This window comes from Gadus morhua, chromosome 6 (genome assembly GCF_902167405.1).
Source record: "Gadus morhua chromosome 6, gadMor3.0, whole genome shotgun sequence".
Lineage (NCBI taxonomy): Eukaryota > Metazoa > Chordata > Actinopteri > Gadiformes > Gadidae > Gadus > Gadus morhua.
In genome coordinates, this window is record NC_044053.1 from 16282104 (window position 1) to 16292103 (window position 10000).

General features: G+C 48.0%; 2 protein-coding genes across 2 annotated transcripts in view; one reads left to right on the plus strand and one right to left on the minus strand.

The window, feature by feature from the left end:
• rnf180a (ring finger protein 180a) overlaps positions 1-4309 on the minus strand; it is an 11258-nt gene extending 6949 nt beyond the window's left edge. Inside the window, exon 1 of the mRNA XM_030359748.1 lies at positions 2930-4309. Coding sequence (XP_030215608.1) covers positions 2930-3973 — 1044 coding nt within the window. The 5' untranslated portion in view covers positions 3974-4309. The remainder of the gene's footprint in view (positions 1-2929) is intronic.
• Positions 4310-5603: 1294 nt separating this feature from the next.
• On the plus strand, positions 5604-7698 carry htr1aa (5-hydroxytryptamine (serotonin) receptor 1A a). The gene has a single exon (XM_030357650.1). The coding sequence runs from the start codon at positions 6005-6007 to the stop codon at positions 7292-7294; it is 1290 nt and encodes a 429-aa protein (XP_030213510.1). The 5' UTR covers positions 5604-6004; the 3' UTR covers positions 7295-7698.
• Positions 7699-10000: the final 2302 nt, after the last annotated feature.

Genomic DNA, 10000 nt, shown 5'->3' on the forward strand with positions numbered 1-10000 from the left:
AATTTATTCTATTTACCCCAACGGCTAAGCTGTTTAATATTCAGGATACAAATTTACAGCTTTGATTCTTTTTGACCCTTTGGACCATTAAAAAAAAGATTCATCTTACTACTATGATAGCAGGACGCACCGCACCAGTAACTGAAGTTACTCAAGTACGCATGTGCCAAGCACGAACGTATACACCGCAAGCACGCACATGCGCACACACACACACAAACGCAAGCACGCTCACGCACCGCAAGTGTGGTGGAATAAACCGCGATATACACACACACACACAAACGCAAGCACGCTCACACACCGCAAGTGTGGTGGAATAAACCGCGATATAAACACTTCGACTAACTTAAGAGAGAGGAAAAGAAATCGAGGGGTCCGGAGCAAGTATTGACAAAAATACTTTATCGTTAAAAAGACAACAAGACCGAATGGTTTGCAAAGCACTGGCCGTCAACAGATCCCGCCGTCCTCTTTATTCACACACACAAAGCAGTTTCTTGTTAAGAGGTGTCCGCCCACAATCAATCATAAATTCGTCTAACCAAATGGTCAACAAATGGTCAACAAAATAATCTAGGACACCAGGCTGAGGTCAGCACGCATTAACCCCGTAGCTTCCTGCTCCTGTGGGGGGTTCCAACATACGCTCTGACCCCAGACTCCCTGGCACCGTATCAAGCCCTGGATCAGAATCCAGAGACGCTTTAAATGTTTTCTACCATTAGATATATAAGCCTAATAATAATCATGGTTTACCATAGAATATAATCATTAATTTCTACCACATGTCAACACAAAGGCAGCGACAAATACACGGAAGCGCACTCACACACATGCACACACACAGGTAAGACGTTTAACGGCTCCGCCATCGGCACACGCGCAGGTAAGAACACACACGCAAGCACGCACATGGGCACGTACATACACGGAAACGCACACACATGCGCACACACTACACACACACACACACACACACACAAGCACGCACACACACCGCAGGTCAACACAAAGGCAGCGACACATACATGGAAGCGCACACAAACACGCGCGCACACACACGCACAGGTAAGAAACCATGGCATGCCACCAGGTCTGGTGTGATTAGCCGGTACAAGCCGTTTTGGAAATCTGCCCCTTATGACGTGTCCACCTAGATGTATGCTGGATAGATCAGTCTACCATCCTACCCAGTTGACTAGTAGACGTTGCTCATCTATCCGTCCCACATCTACGTGGACACGCCCACCTGTGATGTCATGAGGGGCAGATTTCCGTTTTTTACCGGCTAATCACACCACACCTGGTGGCATGCCATGGGACCTTTAAATTCAAACATCACCAACCGTCATATCAACACAGAAGTCACGTGATTCTTAAAGAGACAGTTTCCCTATAACACAGAACGAAAACATGTCAATAACATAGTATGGTGAATTATGTCTATAGAGTCCACCACAAGACTACAATTTGTTGCTCAAATGTAATATTACTCTCCTCCTTGAGCCTCCCCAAATGTCTTGCGATATTGATAACCCCCATCCCCCCTGTAGACTGTTTTAGTTTTTTATTTTTCTTATATTTTATGTGTATCATATGTGTGACTGTAGGCTACTGCTGCCTGTCTTGGCCAGGACACTGGAAGAGATGTTTAATCCCAATGACGATTATTATTTTTCTACTAACCAATAGTAGTTGCCTTGCATTTTAAAATGTCATTGCACTTTTCAGCCCTGAATAACAGTAAAAGCTATTTAATAATTGATTTGCATGCATAGTATACTACACTTTCCATTGAGCAATTACCCCTGTTACCATAAATTTACAAATTGTATAATGTAATCAAATGCTCACACACCAGATGCTTTCAGACACAGGTGTAAGTCCTGATATTCTCCTGATGGGCCGTATGTGTGAACAACATATCCTGACATTTGTACCCTGAAAATCTCCTGAATAATACTTCCCCTGAGTATTTACTCTGTAGGAAATGTAAATTACCTTATATGTGAATATGGAGTAGAAAGTCTGTATTTCTCACACCACTTCAGTGGGCGTGTTGATGAAGCTTCTGCATGTCATTGAGTGGCTCCCTAAATGATAATCTGCCTTTTGTTCGCTGAATGGTTAAAAAGTATTAAAATGTTGGCACTGCTTTTAAGAGTAATTTCTGGTGAACGAATGTTGCAAATTTATAGGCAAAATGTTATTATGTTATGCGCTCGGAAATTTGTTGCATCATCGACTGGGGTTTCCACATTATTGCTATGGGTTTTATTACAACTAGAGGTTGAAAAAACGTTGTTCTAGAAGGAAAATACGTTTCTTTAACTATATAGCAGATTCAGCCTTCATACTTTGCACATCATGTGGCATTAGGATTGCATGGAGACCTGCCATTTCTTTTTGTCGAAAATGGCAGTTAATAATTAATGATTAAGGAGTTAATAATTTATGTATCCAGTCCTATTTTCTCCAATGCCTCCCCAATTAGAAAGAATAATGTCCACTATTTCTGTTCAACCAGAGAGGCCGCTCTCTCGGATATTTGATTTTTCCCCCCAATTTTTTTTTTCGTTTATTTTATTCTTTCTTTGAATATGTAAATTGGTATAATATTATAAAATGAACATGCTTAGAGAGTATGTCTGATATTATGTTATGCTGGTTTAAAGTTAAAGTGGATGTCTCAAAGATTTTCACGTTAAATACATTTCTGTTCGGTCACTATCTATCAGCGAATGAAGTATCCGAATGGTGATGGCGCTTATGGCCCACTGAGGAAAGCCGTTGCATTTTGCAGTATTATGAATCCTACGAACTCGGAATTGATGGCGAAACCATTTGTAGCTCTTTGAAGAATTACAGAATTAACAAGGCTGAAAATTGAGCACTACCACTTTCAGTCGTAATGTGTGCCGTTTACCTGTCTGCTGTCCTGCTGCCGACTCTGTCTCCAAATCTCCCTCCTCCGTTGCCTCCTCCTCTGGCTCCTCGCCCTGTTCTTCTCCCTCCTACTCCTGCTCCTGTCGCTCTCGACGACGGAGGAACAAGTCAGCGCTGCTGGTGCGAGGGCAGGACTAATCACCTCCGCCACACCATTTCCCCCGGCCCCGGCCCAAGACCCGGCCTCCTCTTCCCCTACCCCTTCCTCTCCTCTCTCTCCTTCCTGGATGTCTTCATCATCCTCGTCTCCTGGCAGTGTCCGGCGGCCCGAGGGCAGACGGTTCCGCCCGGCCCCTGACCTCGACCTCGGCCTGGCCTCTAACCTCCACGGCGGGTCTGGTTCTCTGGCGGGTGTACGTGGCGTGCGGTGGGGGGGGTCTGCGTTGTGAGCGGGCCTCTGGGAGGACCTCTGTTGGGGCGGAGGAGGATGTGGAGGCGTCGCCCAGATTCTGATTGGAGGGCGCTGGAGGGCGGCGGTGGACTTGGGGCCTGGGGCTGGCCGCGAGCTGGTGGTTGGGGTGGAGGAGGTCATCCATGCCCGGGGCCCATCAGAACGTGCTCTCCCTCCCATCCCACCGGGCTGCAGGATGCCAGCGTACGTATGAGTAGACGGACTCCCGCTTCGCCCTTCGTCGTGCGCGGCGGTTTTAAACGCCTCTGTTCTCCCCGTCCTTTCCCTGCCGCTCCTCCCCCCGTCTCCCTCGCCCCCCCTGAGCCTCCCCACACTCTCCCCGCTCCTGCCTGCCACGGTCCTCTCCTCTCTGCCCTCGATCCGAGCGAACCCCCCCCTCTCTCGTTGGTCCACGTTGCAGGCCTTCCTGGTCACTTTCCTCCCGGCCAGCCGTTCCATGCGCCCGGTTGTCCCTGCGCTCTCTGGGCTCGAGTTCCCCCTGTGGTGAGGGCTCTGCCTCTCTGGATCCGGACCGCCGGCCGGTCGGCTTGCACTGCTGCCTCCGCTGGCCTCCCCGGCTCCGTCGGATCGCTCTCCACGCGAACCAAATACACCTGAGCTGTCGTCACTCATGACGGGACCCCTTCAACTCTTTTGTGGTCGGCCGGTCAGTAAACCTGATCCCAGCCCCCCACTGGCTCAGCCTTTGACCCTCCCCAGTGGGTCCTCCATGGATGCTTTCCCCCTGCGCCCCTCTCCACAGTTCTGTTTCCCTGGTGGTGGTGGTGGTGGTGGTGGTGGTGGTGGTGGTGGTGGTGGTGGTGGTGGTGGTGGTGGTGGAATTACTCTGGGCCCTAGGAGGGGAGTGCTCAGTGTGTCCGCCAGCAGATAACAGAGATGAGCCAGAACAGGAACACTTCCCAACACGTCTCTCTCTGTCAACTCCTGGGACATTCCACACTGTTGACATGGCCATTGCACCCCGTCCCATCCCCAAACCCTCCCCCACCCTACCTCCCACCCACCCGTACACAATGGCTCAACTGTTCATGCCCTTGCCCTCCCCCCACCCTATCCATTGTTCTTCAGGTAATCTATAGAATACAATCTGTGAAAAATATATAGAATTAACCAGAGCCATTCTCTCTCCCTTGCTGCCATGTCAAGTCAGCCCTTTCACTCTCTGGTTCACACAGTGTGTGCCTGGTGTGTGTGGTTTTGTGTGTGTGTGTGTGTGTGTGTGTGTGTGTGTGTGTGTGTGTGTGTGTGTGTGTGTGTGTGTGTGTGTGTGTGTGTCTGTGTGTCTGTGTAACTGTGTGTCTGTGTGTCTGTGTGTCTGTGTGTGTTTGTTTTCGTTGAATGAAAGACAAAGTTATGAAAAGTTGGGCTTTGATCCTCGAATATACATACACCTACAGTATTACGTATAGCATTAGGGATTGTATTATGAGACTTCAAAAAATTAATTTAGAATAGTATAGCTGTGAATGAACGGCAGATCTGATTTCACTATGGCTGCATCTCTTGTAAATGTATTGAAAGAATTGTAGTAAATATTGTAAAAATGTAATACATTTAGCTGCAACAATCGCATTCAAAATCTCTTGTTTTCTTTTCGTTCCTTCTCCACCAGTGTGAATTTCATTTCACGACACTCTGTCCGTCCTTTTTAGTCCCTGTTGGTATATTATTTGTCTGAATTGGCGCTATCCCCTTAAGATGAGGCGGCGACCTGAACAGTACCATCCACGACCACCAGATGGCAGGAGACCCCTGTTAGGGGTCAGCTAAGAGCTGTCCGTGGTGCTGAAATACGTTGCGCTTTCAACAACGTGTTGTTTGCCTTTGCGTTCCAATTAATATACATTTAAAATAATTAAATTAAATTCTTTCTTCAATAAGTAGGCCTACATTGTTTTTTATATACTTTGGAATTAAGCTTATTTTTTTCTGATTCAGATCCCAAAACGCAGGTAGGTCTACACTTGGATGAATTGCAAATTACCTAACACTGCGATAACTGCCATAAAAACAAGTCCTCACTGTAACGCCTGTTTTAGACACGACTTGTACCTAACAGCGGACACTCCTGGTTCTCGACTTCACCACATACGGTTCTATGTTTCCAATAGAGAACTCTTTTCAATCTGACCCATCCACAGCCTTGCGCAAAAACAAAACCAAGTTTAAAAGAAAAAGATCCGGAGAGAGAGGAGCACCCCGTCGTTTCTGCAGGTGTCTGGAGCGAAGGGCAGAGCAGCACTGAGGACGGGGGAACAAAACTCCGGGACGACCTCCTCGCGGTCTGACGTACCCGGTGCCTCTGCTATAAATGAATTCCAAGCGTCACTGGGCTCAGAAACATTCGCAGTTCCAGTGAGCACCCCTCTCCGCCGACATCCACAGCACTCTTTACGCACATTCCCCCACCCCCCTCCCCCCAAACACACGCGCACTTCACAACACATACCCAAACACGTATGCGTCATGCGCCCTAAAGAGAGAGACGGCACGGACGAGGTGACTCCGATGGACCCGAGCAGTAGCGAACACGCCACCAAACAGATGTGAGCGACTGACCCCCCACTCCTGTAGAAGCTCCCCCCTCCCCCTCCAGCTGTCCCGGGATAGTGCTCTCTGAGCGCGTACGGAGTGGGGTGAATTATGGATTTTCCAGCAACCACCGGCAACGACAGCAACGCCACCTCGGGGTCCCCCGGCGGGGGTCTCGGTATGGTCGCGCGCTGGAACTCCAGCGAGAACAGCAGCGCGGCTCCGGGCTCTACGGCGGAGGACATGGAGCTGAGTTACCAGGTGGTCACCTCTCTGCTGCTGGCGGCCCTCATCCTCTGCTCCACGTTCGGCAACGCGTGCGTCGTGGCGGCGATCGCCTTGGAGAGGTCCCTCCAGAATGTAGCCAATTACCTGATCGGGTCCCTGGCCGTGACGGACTTGATGGTGTCGGTGCTCGTGCTTCCCATGGCGGCCCTCTACCAAGTGCTGAACAAGTGGACTTTGGGGCAGACGATTTGTGATATATTTATCTCTTTGGATGTACTGTGTTGCACCTCGTCCATCCTGCACCTGTGCGCCATAGCCTTGGACAGGTACTGGGCCATCACGGACCCCATCGACTATGTCAACAAGCGGACACCTCGGCGAGCGGCGATCTTGATCAGTGTCACCTGGCTGATCGGTTTCTCCATTTCCATTCCGCCTATGTTAGGCTGGAGGAGCGCGGAGGACAGGGCGAACCCCGACGCGTGCACCATCAGCCAGGACCCGGGATACACCATCTACTCCACTTTTGGGGCTTTTTACATCCCACTCATCCTCATGTTGGTCTTATACGGAAAGATCTTTAAAGCGGCCCGCTTCCGAATTCGGAAGACGGTGAAGAAGACTGAGAAAGTTAAAGTGTCGGACAAAAGCTTCAGTGTGTCTCCGGCGCTGTTTCATAAGAAGACCAACGGGGAGACAGGGGACAAGGGCTGGAAGCTCGGCGCGGAGTCCAAGATGAACTCCCCGTGCGTAAACGGCGCGGCGAGACGTGCAGAGGAAGGTGAGTCGCTGGAGATCATAGAGGTGATCAGCAACTCTAAAACCCATCTCCCTCTGCCCAACACCCCGCAGTCGTCCCACGGTTGCGATCACACGAACGACAAGGCGTTGGACGCCAAGAAAAAAATTGCGATGGCCAGAGAGCGCAAAACGGTGAAGACCTTGGGGATCATCATGGGGACGTTCATCGTGTGCTGGCTGCCGTTCTTCATCGTAGCGCTGGTGCTGCCTTTCTGCGCGGAGAGCTGCTTCATGCCCGATCAGCTGATGGCAGTCATCAGCTGGCTGGGCTACTCCAACTCCCTCCTGAACCCCATCATTTACGCGTACTTCAACAAGGACTTCCAGAGCGCTTTCAAGAAAATCATGAAGTGCAAATTTCACAGACATTGACGAGGCATGCTGGTATGCACAATGAACGCAGTGTGTTTGTTTTTTTTGCATTTACTTTGTATGGACTAAACAAAGACAGAAAGACAGCAAGGAAATGTGTATCGAATATGAAAAAGCAAAAAAAAACAACAAAAAAAAGAATATACAAGGACAATCACGTTACGGAGTTGGATGGATGAGGGACCACGTCTTTGTATGGACGGACGAGAGAGAGGGAACCCAGAAGGTTTGATCGCGGTTTAGATTCCGGTTTAATCGATGTTGTAGCTCTTGCCTATACGCAGCATCGTTGTTTCATGCAATACATGTCATGACGTGTGCTGACTACATCATGCATCCATACGGGACTACTCAACCATGAGCTTTGTAGAGCTGAACAAATAAAGGCAATGTAACTTTATCAATGAGAAGTCTGACTGTGGACTAAGTTATTCTGAAAAGAACATAGGGAGGGGGCGTATAAGAACACATAAGGCCTACGTGATATCGAATGCAGCCACACGTTTCCATGTTGCAATAAATCATGAATCAATATTGAAGAGTGTTCAACAAATTGGAACACTCGATTAATTTTGGGGTGCATTGCATAAGATGTTGTTTGGGTAATAAGGGTGTATTGCAGCTGAAATATGTATGGTTATTGAACCATCATCAGAGTTGATGTATAATATTTCCAACGCATGTTTTTTTTTTCTGTCTACAATTAAGTAGGTTATTGCAGATATTCTGCGATTTCTGGACTAGCTCAGTATCAGCTGAAAGTCTTCCTGCCTGTCTGACTGTGTTCACTTCCTGGATTCACAGCCAGGGGTTTCGGCCTTTTGTCATAATACCCTATGTTGGTGGGCAGGATAACATACAGAAAGCTGGAATGCAAACGCAGCATACAGCAGACTGACAGACACCTGCTTCCAGTGCTGCACATCCACGATGAAATACACCTGGTACAATATTTGTGCCTCTTAAAACATCTAGACAGATTTTCCTGGTAAGATTGTGTAGTTAAAGTTGAACTGAAAAATAACCTATAATGGAATAGTGTTGACAAAGGCAACAACATCTCAGTTGCATTTGAGGAGATAACCTTATATGCAATTTGCACCTTAAGCTGGACCCATGAGCTGAAAGACGATACCTGCAATCTGGTTGTCATGGCAGCTTCACACTTTTTTATGGTTATCACAATCACCAATCAATATCATCAATATTTGATGTTAGCTATTATAGCTAACAGCTATATTACCTGATAATATAAAACACACTTCAAATGCTAACAAACTGCGTTCAATGACACCATATTTGCAGTATGTATCATTCAGTATATGATAAAACATCACATTTCAGTCATACATAACACTACAATATATCCTTTTTTATTTTCTGACTTCTTTGGAGACCATAACCTGAGTGGTTTAAAAATGTTTACACACACGTCTCACACACACACACACACACACACACACACACACACACACACACACACACACACACACACACACACACACACACACACACAGACACACAGACAGACAGACAGACAGACAGACAGACAGACAGACAGACAGACAGACAGACAGACAGAGAGACAGACAGACAGACAGACAGACAGACAGACAGACAGACAGACAGACAGACAGACAGACACACACACACCATAGGTTCTGATCAGTTTATCAAGAGCACTTAGTGCTTGACAAGTAATTGAGGGGGAGAAATGTGCTATGATAATGCGAATAAATTACAAAGTAGATCACATAGGATCAAAAACAAGAGGTTGGGGTTAGGTTTATGCCCAAGGGTTCTCTTAGGTGGGCTGAGGCCATCAGGGATTGGACTCAGAATCTTAGGTGGCGGGAGTTGAACTCCCTAGCCACTTACTTACTCTTCAGATAATCCTTTATGCAGTGCTTCTCTATCCTTGGGTCGAGACCCCAACACAGGGGTCGAGACCCCAACACAACCTGCTGTGAACATTAGGTCTCAGCAGGTTACTGAACTATAAACTATAGACATTTAATGATGGACTGATTTCTCAAACTCCAGGCCTATCAATTATTTTGATTCCGGCTTTTATGGGGTCCATTTGCAATCTTGTGAATCCCTTTTTCTGAGGAACTGATATCAGATATGTGAGTCTGTTGCAACTACAGCCCTACGTCGCTGAAGCCTTTCCATGCCTCTTTCTCCCCCATCTGTGCCAAATATTCTGCCTGGTCTAGTGTGTGGACATCCTCATGGGGGGAGAGGAAGTGCTGAGGCTACATGGAGCTTAGTGGACTGAGGCAGTGGTTGTGCTTTGGTTCCTCCTGAGTCACCCAGTCAGCCAGGCCCATTAATGACATTACATTTTGGTCGTGGGACCCTGGGATTACTAACAGCTGACCTGCTTTGAACCCTCTCATAACGGGAAAGGATTGGCCACGCTAATCCCGCTCCCACTGCAGGTCCTTAAGAGCAGGTATAGCTGCAAGGTTTGGCATAGGAGGGTTGTATCAGCAGGAACATGGCCGCAAGCAGCTTCAAAATAAGAGGGAGGGGGAGTGACAAGATGAGGGATGGGATTTTGGCACAGAGATTGGAAATTAGGATGGTGTAAGGGGAGGAGAGGAGGGGAGAGGGGAGGAGGGGAGAGGGGAGGGGCCAGATAATGAAAAGAAAAGAGAGGAGAGGAGGGGAGAGAAGGCAAGGGGAAAAGAAAAGAAAGGC

Bases quoted from the DNA above. Each gene is read 5' to 3' on its own strand.
- htr1aa (XM_030357650.1), top strand. From the start codon at position 6,005: ATGGATTTTCCAGCAACCACCGGCAACGACAGCAACGCCACCTCGGGG.